The sequence below is a fragment of the Phalangium opilio genome, unplaced genomic scaffold (genome assembly GCF_054372755.1).
Source record: "Phalangium opilio isolate 3A_F unplaced genomic scaffold, DU_Popi_V2 ptg000106l_1, whole genome shotgun sequence".
Taxonomy (NCBI): Eukaryota; Metazoa; Arthropoda; class Arachnida; order Opiliones; family Phalangiidae; genus Phalangium; species Phalangium opilio.
This window is the reverse complement of record NW_028324208.1, coordinates 1,345,699-1,362,850: the sequence shown is the minus strand read 5'-3', so window position 1 is coordinate 1,362,850 and position 17,152 is coordinate 1,345,699. Positions and strand designations below refer to the sequence as shown.

Sequence of the window (17,152 nt, the reverse complement as noted above, 5' to 3'; positions counted from 1 at the left end):
TTTTAATTTTACTCGTCTTAAACGTCACAATAACGACTAGCGCGAGGGAGTTGGTAATCAATTGGCAAAAAATGTGTTGGAATTCTTTAGACGGTAGGCAAGCCTACGTTAAACCATCTCAGTTCCAACTGTCGGATAAATGTCGGTTACTAAACGGCCTAAGCATAACTTTGCTTTTAATTTTACTCTTCTTAAACGTCACAATACCGACTAGCGCGAGAGAGTCGGTAATCAATTGGCAAAAAATAAGTTGAAATTTTCTAGACGGTAGGCAAGCCTACTTTAAACCATCTCTGTTCCAACTGACAGATAGATGTCGGCATTGCCAACTAAAAGAAGTAGTCGGCTTCATGAGTCGGAAAAGTATCGAAATAAGCATGGTACAGCTGACTGGACCGTAAACCGACTATTCGACCTTTAACCGACTGTTATGCGGAAGGCTTGTGCTACTGGGGACCAATGGTGGAATGCGGGGGTGCAACGTCAGAGACCCAAAACGGCGGGTACACGGCAACTCTTTCTAGAATTTTCCATGATAAAACTGACTGTTCCCGCCAGACTTCCACTCGCGAAAGTCGCGATTTCGCGCTGTACCGTTTAGGCTTTTATTATAAAGTGAAAATTTTTAACGTGTGTGAGGTAAGCGATATTTTGAAAATAAAATTAAAATATTGTTTTTCTTTATAAAAACGGTTTATGTTAATGCATTTTAAAATATTCAGTTGAAAACTCATCCATCCCATATATTCCGACTTGGGACTCGGCTTGGGTGTGGTCGTTGTTGTTTCCTGATTTTGAAGATCGAACAGGTACCATTGAAAATTTTACTGCCTTCTCACTACAAAATCGGTTTGCTTTGCGATAAATGTTTCAAAAGTGGATTCTATAGTCGTAAGGTAAAGCCTTTTACTTGTTAAAGGGGCTAACCAAAGCTTTGCGGGACCTCTAGGCTGACACGTAGAAACGGCGGACTGTTAAATTTAAAATTAGTAAAATACGATTAAAGGATAAAACCAATAACGAATATTAAAATGAAAATATAAAATATAATAAAGCCACGAAATTCCACTGAAAATAGCTTGGAAAGATAGAAATCTAAAGGTAAAAACGCATGAACTGGTAAACATAAAAATAAATCAAAATAGACAGTTGTAAAACCCCAAAAATATGAAAAGCTGGGTTTTTCTGTAGTATTGGAAGAGTAAGGAGACAATTTTAAGAGATTCTCTCTCACCTTTAAAATCAAGTTCACTCCTAAAATCGGACGGTATCGGAGAGGAGTCAAAAAGTAGGCTCCCTAACGGAGCGTAAGAAAAAAATATAAGTAGACTCTCTAAAAGAGTAATAGTTCGGCTCACTAATGGAGCATTATTTCAAATTAGTTCGGCTCAATAATGGAGCATTATATTAAAAATAGTTCGGCTCACTAATGGAGCATTATAACAAAACAATAACAATTTGTAGATAGATTTCGTAAAATTTCATTAAAGTTTGTTCATTCGTTACATCCGGAATTGTCTCATAAACAAAAGGATAATCCTAAAATTATCATTGGTGCCGAAACCCAGGACTAATTGCGGAGTGACGGGTGAGAAAAGAACATTGGACAAAAACTCTAAGACGAAAATCAACAATGAATGATCCAGAACAAGAGAGTATGGAGTTAGTTAGGCTAAGAGCGACCAAAAAAGTATTACGGGCCGCGACTACACGAATAGTCAAATCGCTCGATGATCTTCTTACGATGGATCCATTGCCATGTGGAGACATAGAAGACGAACTGGCAAAATTGCAACAAAAGGAAAGCGATCTTATAGACTTGGATAGTAAAATGATTGAGCAAATAAACGATGAAAATACGCTGGAAAAAGAAATAGCTGGTGCTCAGGATTATAGAGACAAAATAACAGTAATTAGATCGCGGGCAAATCGACAGTTAAAACAAACAAGTAGATCGGGCTCGTCTCGTTCGTCGGTTACGGGTGAAGATTCAACACCGCCATATCAACAAGCAAACCAAACAACAACAATAGTGATGCCACCGCCTTCTCACACGCGACTACCCACCCTGACCATGCCAAAGTTCAATGGAGACTTGACAAAGTGGCCTTCATTTTGGAGCCAGTTTGAAACTGCAGTAGGACTCAACGAGTCAATTAAAAAGGTAGAAAAATTTAGTTATTTGGCTTCTTGTTTAGAGGGAGAGGCAGCTGACACTATAAAAAATATGACCGCTACAGAGCAAGCTTATGATGACGCTGTTAAAACGCTAAAAAAGAAATATGGTAGAAAAGATTTAATTGTTCACGCGTTAAGGAAAAGTCTGTCAGAATCACCGCCAATCAAAAAATCCTCTGACACAAAAGAATTAAGGAGGTTTGTAGATTCGGTAGAAGGAAATATTAGAACGCTAAAATATTTAGGAATTGATACAACAATAAATGGTATCTTTCTTTGTCCCAAATTGTTCAGTTGTTTACCAGCTGATATTCGCCTTGAATTCAGTAAAGCAAAGAAAGTAGAGAATAATTGGAATGTAGAGAGTTTATTAGAATTTTTGCAAATTGAAGTAGGGAATAGAGAAGTTGCGGAGCTTTTAGGAGCAGCTCAAAAAATAGACTTAAATAAGTAAGTTACCCCCTCGATAGATAATGAAAGAAAATGTGCATGTTATGTAATCAAAATAAAGAAAAAATAATAAAGCGTAAAAAAGGTCATTAAGCCATTAAAAAGCCTCCCTAAGAAGCCACTACAATATTTCGTGATTCGCGAGAACAATTTTGTATCACCTCGAAAAAACCATTTGTAAAAGAAATACTTTAAAAAAAAAATGTATACATATTTTGTTTTTAGATATGTTTGTTTACAAATTTAAAATGTTTTATTACTATCGTTTTTTAAATACTGTGTATTTGCGGGGGGAGTGTTAAATTTAAAATTAGTAAAATACGATTAAAGGATAAAACCAATAACGAATATTAAAATGAAAATATAAAATATAATAAAGCCACGAAATTCCACTGAAAATAGCTTGGAAAGATAGAAATCTAAAGGTAAAAACGCATGAACTGGTAAACATAAAAATAAATCAAAATAGACAGTTGTAAAACCCCAAAAATATGAAAAGCTGGGTTTTTCTGTAGTATTGGAAGAGTAAGGAGACAATTTTAAGAGATTCTCTCTCACCTTTAAAATCAAGTTCACTCCTAAAATCGGACGGTATCGGAGAGGAGTCAAAAAGTAGGCTCCCTAACGGAGCGTAAGAAAAAAATATAAGTAGACTCTCTAAAAGAGTAATAGTTCGGCTCACTAATGGAGCATTATTTCAAATTAGTTCGGCTCAATAATGGAGCATTATATTAAAAATAGTTCGGCTCACTAATGGAGCATTATAACAAAACAATAACAATTTGTAGATAGATTTCGTAAAATTTCATTAAAGTTTGTTCATTCGTTACATCCGGAATTGTCTCATAAACAAAAGGATAATCCTAAAATTATCACGGACTTGCTTTTTATTCATACAAAGCTACGATGCCCGCAAGCCTCCTTTTAGCCCCTTTAAGAGTTTTAGATTACGGATTAATTTCAATTTAAATTGTAATTATAATTAATAGATTTACCTAAGTTATGGATAGCTTTGTTGAAGAAAGACTGACCGAATGGTCCCTACTTTCATACCGCGAAAACTTTATCAGTAAGTCTGTGGTTTCGTTATAGTTAATTATACTGGCTTGTACCACGATAAGCCCAGTCAAACTACTAGGTTTGAGTCGGAATTGCGGGAAATGGAAGAGTTAAGGTCTATAAATACATAATGTAAAATCTCATAAGACAGAAAATACTACCCATTTACACAAGGAGGCCAGGCTTCAGGTGTTACACCAGGAAACCAGACTCCGTAAATGATTCAAAAGCCAGGCCTCCTTGTGTAAATGGTATGAATCCTCCTTGTCTGTCATCTATGCATTTTTAATTCAATTAATCCTATCTGCATAGTTAAACATCCAACATCGGACCCTATTCTCTAAAAATTGAAAATGATTCTGATCACTCGCAATCCATATGGTTGGGATCGGCCTCGTTTGAAGCGCACCTATTCTCTAACCACAATCCAAATCGTCATTCAGATAGTTTTAAATTTTTCTCTCAATCTAAATGTACTGTACGTTAAGGCAAGAGTCGTTTATGGGCCAATTGTATTAGGCGCGCTTTCAAATTGAATGGATGGAAAATTTGAGACTTCACACGTTCTTTCCTTAAGGCAGAAAGACGTACTTCTTTTGTTTTAAAAATTAGAGTAAAACGTTTTTAGTTTGCATTCAAAATTGGCGTTAATTTAAATCAGTGTTAATGTACATGCCAAGCAGCAATTAACTGATATTGAATTTTTAAGGGTTAAATGATTTAATTGTAGGAAATTTGAAATTAAATAGAAATTGAAAATTTTAAAATTAACTAGAAAACTATTTTTTTTTAAATTTTCTACAATTAAATCATTTAACCCTTAAAAATTCAATATTAACACTAATTTAAATTAACGCCAATTTTGAATGCAAATTAAAAACGTTGTACTCTAATTTTTAAAACAAAAGAAGTACGTCTTTCTACCTTAAGGAAAGAACGTGTGAAGTCTCAAATTTTCCATCCATTCAATTTGAAAGCGCGCCTAATACAATTGGCCCATAAACGACTCTTGCCTTAACGTACAGTACATTTAGATTGAGAGAAAAATTTAAAACTATCTGAATGACGATTTGGATTGTGGTTAGAGAATAGGTGCGCTTCAAACGAGGCCGACCCGAACAATTGATTTTCAATTATTAGAGGATATAGGGTCCAAAGTTACTCCAAACTAAAAGATTTGGCTTGAAATATTATTATTATTATTTTATATTATTATTATTATTATTAAAATGCTTTACATTAGTCTCGTTCGATCGCGACTTGTTTATGGCTCATTGGCTTGGTGTGGATGTAGCCAATATTTGCGGAAGCGCATAGAGGCTGTACAGCGTAAATTTATTTCTTGCGCTCATACATTCTTCATGCGCGACCTTGAGTATGATTATGTTATGCTGCTAAGGCGATTGGACCTTCCGTCCATAGAATTGTTGTTTGATATAACAGATTTAAAATTTCTTCACAAATTGATAAATAATCAAATCTCATTAAGTGAAATACTGGCTAAATTAAACTTTCTGGTGCCACACACACTACGAAATCAAGTAACATTTTACGTGTCTTCCAAATTTCTGAATCCCATTGTCCGAATACAAAAAACATATAATAAATACTCCAATCAATTAGATATATTTTCAGTTAAACTTAAACATATTAAAAATTCCATAACTTCTCCGTAAAACAAGATACAAATAGAATGTGCATAAAACCTAAGCACCGTTGATCTGTAAATAATTCATGATTCCGGTATACTTAGTACCGCATTAACTGTGTACTTTCTCGTGAACTACTTGTACAGTTTTTTAAGTGCACAATAAACTTCCTTTTCATTTCATTTCATTTCATTATTATCAGTATGACTCGCCGCACATTGGCAGTTATACTCAAACTGGCGAGAAAGCTAGGTTCGCTCTCCCATTTTCGGCTTCTCTATCTAAGTCTGGTTCGGTCCCGCATCTTGTATGGTTGTCTCGTTTGGTCTGGCTGCAGTGTATACTTAAAAAATAGGATCGAGAGTATACAAAGAAAATTTATCCTCTATTGTCACACTTTCTATTTAAAAGATAATATCTATGATTACCTCTCTTTATTGAAAATTGTAAAAATTGCCACTTTGGACCACATTTGTAAAATTCGTGATGTACAATTTGTATATAAGCTTGTTAATAATATAACTCCATCCCCCATTTTACTATCAAACCTTAACTTTTTAGTGCCAAAAATTCTACGACACTGTGCCCTATTCTATAACTCAAGAAATAGCAGAAATCCCATTATAAGAATGCAGCAGTCCTGCAATCTCCTCAATGATAGATTTGACATTTTTTCAGATAACTTAAATAGAATACGCTGATTTCTATTATGTTTCAATCTTTTACTTTCCCTATATAAATCTTTAGTCATGTATAAATTATTAATCGGTTGTACATAATATTTTTGTAAATAATAATGTGTATTTTCTCGTGAACCACTACGGTTCTTTTTATGCACAATAAACAAGCTATTCATTCATTCATTATTATATATTATATATAATTAATATTATTATTATTATATTGTAATTTCCTGCTCAATATTTATTTGTTCACATTAATTGCTAATTTTTTTGTAAAGATAATGAAATCGACAAGGACGCATTCCTGCTGCTTACTCCTGATCTAGTTAGGGAACTTGTTCCACCCATTGGTCCAAGAGCGAAGTTTCTCTCATTTCATGCTACACTCAAAGAAAAGTTTGCTAAAGAATTGGTTGTCATAAAACCCGCCTCCGAGTAAGTTGTGCGAAAAGGAAGGCAATATATTGACTATCTCTTCAATAGAGCTATATAAACATTTGTAAATATTTCAAAAACCAACCATGGGTTATACTTGTTTTAAATGTAATAAGGAAGTCGGTCAAACTTCCAGACAATTAATTCATCATTATCGTAATCTTCATGGGTTAAATGATGGGGCTGGGCCTATTTATTGTGCCGAAGAGAACTGCAATCAGTCTTATTCATACTTCTGTACCCTAAAAAAGCACCTGGATAAAAATCATCAGGATTCCTTAGGCTCAAATCACATTTCTAACCAAACGCCTATAATAGCGGAAGAACAATTTCGTCCTGAAAACGAAATGGCCAATGAGAACGAAAATAATAATTCTGATAATGAAGATAATCCTTTGAGCTATGATATTCCTAAAAATATAACTGTGCAAACAGTTGTTGGTAGTATAAAAGTTTTAATTGGCGAGATAGTAACCTATTTGAAGGATATCGTTCACAAAAATCTTAATCAAGGTACCAATGAGGACATGGAAAATATACTATCAAAATTCGACGAAATTTCAAATTGGTTTCAATATTTTGATACGGAGTACTTGCAAAATAAATGTCTTAGAGAAAGCGGCCATTTAATTCCACCGAAGGATATAAAAATTGGAGGCATTGAGGCAAATAAAAATAGCGAACAAAATGAAAGGATCACTCAAGAGTTTCAACTCATACCTCTTAAAAGCATGCTCAAAGTTATTTTAGAAAGTCCAGGGGTTTTTGACAGAGTAAAGGAGTACATGAATTCAGAATCTGATGGATTAAGAGATTTTAAAGATGGTATGCAGGCTGCAGAAAATGGTGTACAGTGCGATGAAAATAAGGTTCTTATACCTATAATCAGGGCCGGAAATAAGGGAAATTTCTTATAGGACAAGTGTCCAGTGACGCCCCCTTTGACTGGAAAAATTATAGGACATTGTCCACTGGAGTGTGCAAAAATAGTGTCGCATCTTCATAGTCAAACTTTCAAAACTTCGGAAAATTTATTGGTCAAAATGTCCAGTGACCCCCTTAGTTTTTTGAAAAATTATGGGACATTTTAAAATTTTATTGGACAATGTCCAGTGTCCTGTGCTTATTTCCGGCCCTGCCTATAATGATGTATTCTGACGAATTTGAAGTAACAAACCCACTTGGTTCAAAAACGGGGTTGCACAAGGTCATTGGATTCTATTACACGATCAAAGGGTTTCCACCAAAACTTAACTCATGTTTAAACAACTGCTACTTACTGGCACTTTGCAAATCGGCTTATTTAAAAAATGAGAAAATGGATTCAATTGTATCTGTTATTGTTGCTGAATTTAATGAGATCGAAACAAATGGCTTCTACATTGATACACCTTCATATCAGGGCACAGTTTACGCATATTTAGCTCAAGTGTGTGGTGATAATCTTGGCCTGAATTCTATGCTAGGTTTAGTCGAGGGTTTTACGGCTAATTACATGTGCCGCTTTTGCAAGATACACAGAAATGAAATGTACCAGCAAGTTACTCTCGACCGAAACTTACTACGGAATAAAGTCAATTATGAAGATGACGTAATGCAAAAAAACTCTTCCGAAACTGGTATTAAAAGGCGATGCTTGTTAAATGAACTAAAATATTTCCATGTAGTTTCAAATTTTGTCCCTGATATTATGCATGATATCTTGGAAGGAGTAGGGCCTCTAGAGATAAAATTAGTTTTAAACAGCCTAATTAGGGAAAAACTCTTTAGGCTCGAGGACTTGAATTCCAGAATATCCTTATTTAAATACGGCCCTGACATTAAGGATAAACCCTCAGCTATCACTAAAAATATGTTGGGAAACCCAGATGGCGCGACAGGGCAAACTGCGGCTCAGTCTTGGTGCCTGCTACGATACTTGCCGGTCTTAATTGGTGATCTGGTCCCAAAAGAACACATGGTCTAATTATAAGCACCACAACACTGTTAAATTTATTGGTATAGCCCCTCAAGGAGTAATTACATTCATTTCGAAAGCTTCGGGCTGTCGCGTATCTGATAAACACATAACAGATAATTGTAGAATATTGGAAAAATTATTACCGGGAGATTTAGTATTAGCTGATCGGGGATTTACCATTGAAACGAGTGTTGGCTTTTACTGTGCAAGGTTAGCAATACCAGCATTCACTAAAGGGAAGAAGCAGTTGTCAGCGCAAGAAGTTATGACAACCCGTAAAATAGCTAATGTTAGAATACACGTTGAGAGGGCAATTGGACTTACTCGGAATAAGTACACTATTTTAAAATCAGTGTTACCGGTTGACTTTATGATCAAAAATGGAAATGATATTCCAAAAGTTGACAAGCTTGTTACCGTGTGTTGCGCTTTAGTCAATAGCTGTGATTCAGTAGTCCCTTTTGAATAAATTAAATATAGATAGCGAGTCAGTAATTGTCATCACAAAATTTATTGTCTGAAAATATCACAATTATTATTAAATAATTATTGCTTTTATCAAAATTATTATCCAACAGTTATCACAATTTTTCTAGGAACTTAAACTTTTGATTTATAAAATAGTAATAATTAAAATTGCACATGGAACTTTTTTGGACATTTCTTGGTTTTGATCTTAAACAGTAAAAAAAAAACAAGAATTTCACTTTTTGCTTTTTTTCCCTTTTGGTTGCATTAATGGTCTACATTCTGGACAGTACCAGACTTTTGCTCTCGGTTTAACCCGGATTCGTAAGCATTTAAAATGGAACCATTTCTTTTCGCAGTTTTCATTATCGCAGCCCACCATATCACCCTCTTCAGGTCCCCCACAAAAGCAATATTTTTCAATTTGCTTGTCCAAGTTAGGTTGTTTTCTTGGTGAACTTGCTATCATAGTGTTGCCTGAACGTTGAATTAGTTGATTTTTCTTTGTCGAGAACCACCTTCCTACTAATTCTGATAGCAAAAAAATTGAAAAAAGTGCTCAGCCTTTTCAACACACTGCATCCAAAATGTGCAATCTTTGGAGATCCTTTCGAAGTACATAAATTTTCGGGTCCAGACTACAAAGTCGGCGTATTGAACTTTACAGATGAAGATATTGGCTTGTACTTGATAGTAATAACTATGATTTTTGTCAAGTTTTACACCTCCGTCTCCTTGTCTTATCAAATAAGATTTAGACATGACTATGTCCTGAATTTGAGCATCCTTAAAGCTAAATGGTAATTTTATTTCTAAGACGCCCTTGCCGCAACACTTACAAGACATAATCCCGTCTGGAGATACCCCCATGAACGGGTATTTAGTGCTAATAATGAAACCACTTGTAGCAAGCTCAAATTCATCGTGTTGCTGTTGGTACTTAGCTTCATAGCATTTGAAAGCATGTCTTTCGTTAGCGATACCCCATTGGGTGGCTTCATTTGAAAACTGGGACTCAAGCGGATAACATATTGTTTTAATTAGACTGAGCGATGGGGAATTAGGATCTGTACCACAAACTGACTTTAATTTTGAGGCAGTGGCTCTTCCAGCTCTTTGCGAATACCAGGTTTTTGAGTTTGACTGCTGTCTGGTTTTACTCTCAACAAGATCGGAAGCTTCAGGCGATACTACGATGTTTTTCTTAATTTCGGAGCAAAGCTCTAGTAACTTATCAAATTCCATCGTTGGACCTTCTGGTTCAAACAACTCTTTAAATGGCTCTGGCATTTTAACTTTGGAAACAAATGCGTTACTGTTGGGCTCAATTATAGATAATAATGCCAGCATGGATATACTTCGGCTTAGCGATTCCAAGTACTCTTTGTATTCCTCTTCTCCTACTGGTGGACATACATATTCCTTTTGGGTCTTCCTAGAAGTCTTCGGGGTTTCACTCCCAGCCAACGCCACTGCCCTCATTTCGTCTAAAGATTTCTTTCGCGTTTTGGCTGATGTAAAATTTATTTCTTCGATTCTTTTCGGTTCAACAACTTTGGAGCTTGGTGCTAGCCACTGGTTCAAAACATCAGTGCTAACTTTGCTGCTTTTAAGTCCAACCGCAACTTCAACTCCAAAAAGAATAGCTCCAACATGTGAGCACGATTTTGAAAAGCCAGCCATGCAGTCGCAATGAGCAGTTACGATGACCCCATCTTTCTGCGCGATAATCCAGGCTGTTAGATCATCTTCAGAGGCTCTTTGAGAGTGCCTAACCTAAATTAGACATTATAATCAGCAAAGGCAGTGTAAAAAATGTAATAGAGATATTATAGTCAAACGTACCTTTCCAATCACTAAAATATTGGCATCCGATAGCTTTCTTGCTTTAATGAACCTTACAAATCCACTCGTTAGATAAACGTGGGATTCCATTCCCTTAAAAGATTTCATCTCTTCTAATGTATCACTATTCGTTGTTTGAATCATGTAAAAACTTATGTCGCCATAGGATATGTTTGGCAAAGCATTTAGGTCCAATGTAAAACCATTTTCACTCATAGAAAAGGGATCAGCACCAAGGCCTAGCGCAACAAACCTTTCTAACTAACTTTGATAAGTTAATTTGTCTTCGCTTGTTAATTTGCCCATATAACCTGGGTTAAAAATTTTATCGGGGTTTTTCTTAGGGCCCATTATCGATTAATTAATAAAATTTAGCCTTTAAATTTTAATTATGGCGTAAACGTACCAACTATAAAGGTAAACAAAGCTGTATTTGACCACAAATATGGCGACCTCTTTCGTTGCTACGCGGTAAACAGTTTGAATTTACGACCCCCCCGTAAAAATTGGGGGTCACCCTAAGCTCCGCCCAGGCGTGCACACTATGTATTGAAGGTTGGGTTTTTAAGATATTTTGCAGGTGGTTTTTTCTATACAGGTTACTTTTTCTTGGTTAGGTTATTTTTGTTACAAATGTTTTCAATTATTTACATAGATAAAATAGATAAAAAATACAAGTTTTATGCAAAGGATATTACACTCCCCCCTAAAATACGCAGTATTTTACATGAAAATTTTCTTAATTTAAAACGTTTTATTTTTTATTTATTGTTTTTTTATTTGGGTTATAGTGTTGTGCATAATGGATTCTCTCCATTAAGAGTTTGGCTAAGCGTGGGTTTTTAGTTAAGATTGCAGGATGTTTGGATTGATATGTTAAATCTGATTTTACTAATCTACCACCTACACACAATAGGCCATCTTCGTTAATCAAAGGTTTAGGGGAGAAATTTTGGACCTGATTTCAATGGGTTTATTGTTTTGCAAATTTTGAATTTCGTCTCTAAAAATTTTTCTTTGTTCATGTTTAACTAACAAATTTTCTGCGGTGTTAAGTTCTCCTGACGTTAATTCTCCTACAGATTTAGTTTCCATTTTGAGGTGTCTAATAAATCTAAGGATCCATGCCCCGATTCGTATTGGTTTGTTAATTTTGCTAAATTGGTTTAGGTTTATTAAATTTTGAATTGAATCTTGTTTCTGGCATTGGACATGCAACGCAGTCTTTCTCTTTTCGCTCTCATCGTTTATTTCATTTAGTTCTAGGATGTTTTTTGGCCAATGCTCTTTGTCTTTCTTTAAAAACGCGCGTCCCTCCCACCAGGTTTTACGATTTTCTAGGTCCCGAGCTTTAATTCCCCTAGTGGGTAAATACGCCTTTCCAATATCTGTAGTGAAGGCTACTGGGTGGGTCCTAAATCTTAATAATAGCATAAGGAGGTCGGGGTTTAAGTTAGGCCCTGACAGTAGCGTATCGTTTAATGAGGGTGCCCCTGGTTCGTGTGAGGACCCATCTAAGACTACTCTTAATTTTGTTGTTGAGCTAGACTCTCGTTTTACTCCTTGGTGTGGTAAGTAATAGCAAGCTTCGGTATTAATTTCGCTATCTGGTACCTGTTCTATAACTCCTGAGTCTAATTGTTCTTGCAATACCTTACGGTATTCCTGGTAATAGTTTGGGTCTTTGTCGAATTTTTTAATTAAGGGTTTAATTCTCAATTTAGCTACACCTAAGTTATCCGGTAAGTTTTCTCGGTCAGATTTCCATGGGAACTTCACAACGTATCGCCCCTCTTCTGTTTTAAGGTTCTCTGAGTATTGCTCAATAATTTCCTCTTTTTGGGGTATTTTATCTAGGTCTCCCTTAATTCCTATAGTCTCTAGTTCCCATTGGTTTCTTATCATCTCGTCAGCCCTTTCTTCTACGCTAATGTGAAAGGAAGAAGACGTTTCTAAACCTGCCTTTTCTATTTCAACCGGTCCAGATATGGCCCATCCTAATTTGGTTTCTAGAGCTATGGTGGCCTTTCCCAATCGTTCTGATTTACCAGATGCGAACTCCCAATAAGAATCGCCTCCTATTAAAACGCCTATGTTGTTGTTTGGTCGTTTCTATCGTCGGCTAACTGCAATCCTTTTTGGTTAAGATTGCTTTCAATTTCTTCACAAGGTGGTTTGACTAACGCTCTACAGATATAGGGAACCTCAACAACTTTCATTTCTACAAATTCGTTTGGATTTTTAAGGTTTTGCAAAACTAATTTGACAATGTTACGGCTAACCTCTGGCGCGTTTTGACTCCCAAAGTTTTAAATATTTAAGAGTGTACTTCCTAGTACGGGTAATCTAAGCCTTTGTGAAATCTCTTCTGTTATGAATGACAACTGGCTCCCCCCATCTAGTAAACACCGTAGGGGTTCCTTTTGGTTTGGGCTTTCTGGATTTAGAGCGAGAGCTTGGGCGGTTTGTAATAGAACTGTTTTTTGGCAAGCTACGTGGTTACTAACTGCAATTTGCATGGTCGTACCTTGTGATGAAGCTGCGCTATTGTCTAAGGTTTTTTCTTGAGTGTTTTTATTCTGATTGACTTCTAATTGGTCGCAAACTAGTATGTTATGTCTCTTTTTGCATTGTTTGCATGATTGGAAAGGGGACCTGCAATTAGCCGTGTCGTGCCCCCATTTTACGCAATTATAGCACCTATTTTCGTTTCTAATTAGTTTAATTTTGTCTTCTAGAGAGTGATAATTGCAATTAATGGATTGGTGGTGGTTATTTTTGCAAAACATGCAATACATTTTCCGTTCATAGTTATTTGGGTTTTGTTCATAGTTATTTGCGTTTTGGTAAACGGTTAAAGCGGAGGCCGACCCTTGGTTATGGTTATAATTTCGGTTTGGTCTAGGGTATTTCTCCCGGTAATTATTGGTTGGGGTTGGAGGTTGGCTTGTTTTTGAGTGCTCCAAGTTCTGGAATTTTCCTAACATTTCCGCTACCTCCCTATCCTGTACATCTTTTCTTAGAAATTCTATTAGGGCTTCTACGTTAAATTCGTCGTTCGCGCCCCTTTTTCTGCTATAGTCTAACCTTATATCGTTTGGTAGGCAACTAAGTAGAGCTGGGCAGAGAAAGAATCCGTTTTCTTTCATGTTAATTCCTAGATTCTTTAGACTCCTTATGTTCCCATCGCATGTATCTACTAATTTTCTTAAAGCTTTTATGTTACTAGAGCTATGAACTGCTTGAGTGTCCGCTAATTCTTGCATTAACGAAGTTACAATGACATCTTTTCTACCGTATTGTGTTTCTAATGATTAGACCGCGTCATCGTAAGCCTCCTCAGATGTAACCATTTTACTAATAACGCCAGCCGCCTCCCCCTCTAGGAATGAAACCAAATATGAAAATTTTTCTACCTTGGCCATGTTTGGTCGATGTCTACGGCTGCCTTGAAGTGACTCCAAAATGATGTCCACTTAGTGATGCCGCCATTAAATTTAGGCATAGTGAGGGTCGGAAGTTTGGTCGCTGGTGCGTCTTCTCTCGCGCTTCCGTGTACAGATCCCACGATGGATGTAGCCGCCGAGTAGTTTGGATTGAGTTGGTTTAGATTCCGGTTAACTCTCGCCTTGGTGACGATGATCCGGCCGCGAAATTCGATGGCGCGTCCCGTCTCTTTTTCTCGTTCGGCCGCTCCCGTGGTTAATATCTCTACGCGTTGGTCTATCAAGTTCATTTCTACTTTTTTTGGTTGTAATAAAGCTAAATAGTCCTTTAGATCGTCACTATCCACGTTAGCGCTTTTAAGAAGCGCGTATATATTGTTGCATGCTTTTGTTACGGAAGTTCTTATGGCTTTTTGACTTCCTTTTAAGGTTAAAAGTTCTTGTTCCGCGTCCTAGACGCTTCCCGCGTCCACCATTGTTGAGTTAATGTTCTTACTATTCGTGATGTTTTAGGTTTCATGAAGATCTGGTAAGGTTTTGAAAGTCTTGAGGTTCTGGAAGTACTTGTAGTTAGTTGTGGGTCTTGAAGTTAGGTCTTGATGTTCTGGAAGTTCTTGTAGTTAATTGGGTCTTGAAGGTCTTGTAGTTAGGTTCTGTAGTTCTGGAGTTAATTGGGTCTTGAAGTTCTGAAGTTCTTGTGGTTAGGTTCTGTAGTTCTGGAGTTAATTGGGTCTTGAAGTTCTTGTAATTGAGTCTTGAAGTTCTTGTAGTTGGGTCTTGAGGTTGTTGTAGTCGGGTCTTGAGGTTGTTGTAGTTGGGTCTTGAGGTTGTTGTAGTTGGGTCTTGAGGTTGTTGTAGTTCACTTATAACGCGTGTTTAATTGTTCCTGGTTGCTCACTATTCACGGTTGGTTGGTTAGTTATCCCGTGGCTTTTTTGGCACCATGTTATTTCTTGCGGGGGGTTTAACTTGCGGGGGGTTTAATAGTTTATTTTTTAAGGATCCCCGTTTATCCGTTATTTTGTTAGACTGAATATTTTGCTCATTGAAATGAGTTGGTTATAAAGTTATCTTAATTCCTAATTCGTGTGAATCTTGAGCGCGTGATATGTTAATTAAACTACTAAGTTAAAACAACTAATAAAAGGTTTATTTAAATGCTTAGTTACATTGGTCGGTTGCTCTGTGTCAGGGAGGGACAGAGTTTAGGGTTGCTTCAGGTGTTCAGAGTTTGAAGCGAAGTTGCGAAGTGACTCTTTTTTACATCGATTCTATAGATGATAACTTGAAATCATGAATCCGCCCCCAACTTCCTTCCCCCTTGGTCAGCATGTTACTCCTGGTTTAGGGTTAGGTCGGGTCCAAGGGTAAAGTTTTTTGCTCTCGGAGGGAATTTAGTTGGGCGTGTTTTCACGGTTTTCGGTTTTACAATTTGTTCTTTTGAGTATTGACAAGGTATTGAATGTTGGGTTTTTTAAGCTTTTGTTGATTCTGAAGGAGATATTTTGCAGGTGGTTTTTTTTCTATTCAGGTTATTTTTTGGGTACAAATGTTGTCAATTATTTGCATAGATAAAAAAATACAAGTTTTATACAAAGGATTTTACAGAGCCCCACTATGACCCCAGTAGCACAAATGCTCCAGAATGAAGTCGGTAAAAGGTCCAGGTGTCGGATAAGTGTTCCGAGTTTTCGGACATTAAAAGGACTTGTTGGCCGACCATTGTAATCAAAGTCAGCAGGGACTTGGTTCGGGCTCTTAATCGGGCAGTCGGGTTAGTTAACTATTTAAAGTCGTCATAGTAGGCAAAAGGTCCGACACAAGGACTTGTTGGCCGACCATTGTAATAAAAGTCAGCAGGTACTTGGTTCGGGCTCTTAATCGGGCAGTCGGGTTAGTTTACTATTTAAAGTCGTCGTAGTAGGTAAAAGGTCCAGGTGTTGGATAAGTGTTCCGAGTTTTCGGACATTAAAAGGACTTGTTGGCCGACCATTGTAATCAAAGTCAGCAGGGACTTGGTTCGGGGTCTTAATTGGGCAGTCGGGTTAGTTAACTATTTAAAGTCGTCATAGTAGGCAAAAGGTCCGACACAAGGACTTGTTGGCCGACCATTGTAATAAAAGTCAGCAGGTACTTGGTTCGGGCTCTTAATCGGGCAGTCGGGTTAGTTAACTATTTAAAGTCGTCGTAGTAGGTAAAAGGTCCAGGTGTTGGATAAGTGTTCCGAGTTTTCGGACATTGAAAGGACTTGTTGGCCGACCATTGTAATCAAAGTCAGCAGGGACTTGGTTCGGGCTCTTAATCGGGCAGTCGGGTTAGTTAACTATTTAAAGTCGTCATAGTAGGCAAAAGGTCCGACACAAGGACTTGTTGGCCGACCATTGTAATAAAAGTCAGCAGGTACTTGGTTCGGGCTCTTAATCGGGCAGTCGGGTTAGTTTACTATTTAAAGTCGTCGTAGTAGGTAAAAGGTCCAGGTGTTGGATAAGTGTTCCGAGTTTTCGGACATTAAAAGGACTTTTTGGCCGACAATTGTAATCAAAGTCAGCAGGGACTTGGTTCGGGCTCTTAATCGGGCAGTCGGGTTAGTTAACAATTTAAAGTGGTCGATATCCGGATATAGTGTTGTTATCCGACCGTACTCTAACTACACTTTTAAGGGGTTTGGCACTCTTCAATGAAGAGTTGTTATCCGACAATGACCCGACTCTACTGTAAAGAGTTTCAATTTTGTTCAATGAAGAGAACTTCGTAACCCGATCTCGTATCCTATCCCAATATATAGGCTAGAAGTGAGGCAGTCGGCGAAGTGCACTATTTAATGTCGCCCATATCCTGATTTTAAGTGTTTCAATACGACCCTACTCCGACTAGATTGAGTTTCGACACTCCTCAATTACGAATTGATATGCGACAGTACTCCGTCTACACTTTTTAAGATATTCGACAACAGTTGGTCGACAGGTTCTCTAGAAGTCT

At 37.0% G+C, this 17,152-nt stretch overlaps 4 protein-coding genes across 4 annotated transcripts; 2 read left to right on the top strand and 2 right to left on the bottom strand.

Moving 5' to 3' along the window:
- Nucleotides 1-1,633: 1,633 nt before the first annotated feature.
- LOC149623875 (uncharacterized) lies at nt 1,634-2,632 on the top strand. Its single transcript, XM_089852230.1, has one exon. The coding sequence runs from the start codon at nt 1,634-1,636 to the stop codon at nt 2,630-2,632; it is 999 nt and encodes a 332-aa protein (XP_089708356.1).
- Nucleotides 2,633-6,540: 3,908 nt separating this feature from the next.
- Nucleotides 6,541-8,883, top strand: LOC149623874 (uncharacterized). Its single transcript, XM_089852229.1, has 3 exons — nt 6,541-7,279; nt 7,624-8,388; nt 8,459-8,883. The coding sequence occupies exons 1-3, from the start codon at nt 6,541-6,543 to the stop codon at nt 8,881-8,883; spliced, it is 1,929 nt and encodes a 642-aa protein (XP_089708355.1).
- A 436-nt stretch (nt 8,884-9,319) lies between these two features.
- On the bottom strand, nt 9,320-11,148 carry LOC149623873 (uncharacterized). Its single transcript, XM_089852228.1, has 3 exons — nt 10,241-11,148; nt 9,460-10,165; nt 9,320-9,413 (listed from the first exon to the last, which is right to left on the bottom strand). The coding sequence occupies exons 1-3, from the start codon at nt 10,563-10,565 to the stop codon at nt 9,320-9,322; spliced, it is 1,125 nt and encodes a 374-aa protein (XP_089708354.1). The 5' UTR covers nt 10,566-11,148.
- Nucleotides 11,149-11,657: 509 nt separating this feature from the next.
- Nucleotides 11,658-14,693, bottom strand: LOC149623872 (uncharacterized). Its single transcript, XM_089852227.1, has 4 exons — nt 14,670-14,693; nt 14,144-14,625; nt 13,057-14,018; nt 11,658-12,805 (listed from the first exon to the last, which is right to left on the bottom strand). Exons 1-4 carry the CDS (start codon nt 14,691-14,693, stop codon nt 11,658-11,660), a joined length of 2,616 nt encoding a protein of 871 aa, XP_089708353.1.
- Nucleotides 14,694-17,152: the final 2,459 nt, after the last annotated feature.

What these genes read in the sequence shown, in the direction of transcription:
- LOC149623873 (XM_089852228.1), bottom strand. Translation starts at nt 10,565, where the DNA reads ATGGCTGGCTTTTCAAAATCGTGCTCACATGTTGGAGCTATTCTTTTT. An exon ending in CTTGGAATCGCTAAGCCGAA is followed by an intron (nt 10,166 to 10,240) that starts GTATATCCATGC and finishes TTAAAATGCCAG; the next exon opens with AGCCATTTAAAGAGTTGTTT. An exon ending in GATTGCACATTTTGGATGCA is followed by an intron (nt 9,414 to 9,459) that starts GTGTGTTGAAAA and finishes TTTTGCTATCAG; the next exon opens with AATTAGTAGGAAGGTGGTTC.
- LOC149623875 (XM_089852230.1), top strand. Translation starts at nt 1,634, where the DNA reads ATGAATGATCCAGAACAAGAGAGTATGGAGTTAGTTAGGCTAAGAGCG.
- LOC149623874 (XM_089852229.1), top strand. Translation starts at nt 6,541, where the DNA reads ATGGGTTATACTTGTTTTAAATGTAATAAGGAAGTCGGTCAAACTTCC. An exon ending in ATTAAGAGATTTTAAAGATG is followed by an intron (nt 7,280 to 7,623) that starts GTATGCAGGCTG and finishes ACGAATTTGAAG; the next exon opens with TAACAAACCCACTTGGTTCA. An exon ending in ATACTTGCCGGTCTTAATTG is followed by an intron (nt 8,389 to 8,458) that starts GTGATCTGGTCC and finishes TTATTGGTATAG; the next exon opens with CCCCTCAAGGAGTAATTACA.
- LOC149623872 (XM_089852227.1), bottom strand. Translation starts at nt 14,693, where the DNA reads ATGAAACCTAAAACATCACGAATA. An exon ending in AACCTAAAACATCACGAATA is followed by an intron (nt 14,626 to 14,669) that starts GTAAGAACATTA and finishes GGAAGCGTCTAG; the next exon opens with GACGCGGAACAAGAACTTTT. An exon ending in TAGATTACCCGTACTAGGAA is followed by an intron (nt 12,806 to 13,056) that starts GTACACTCTTAA and finishes GCGTTTTAATAG; the next exon opens with GAGGCGATTCTTATTGGGAG.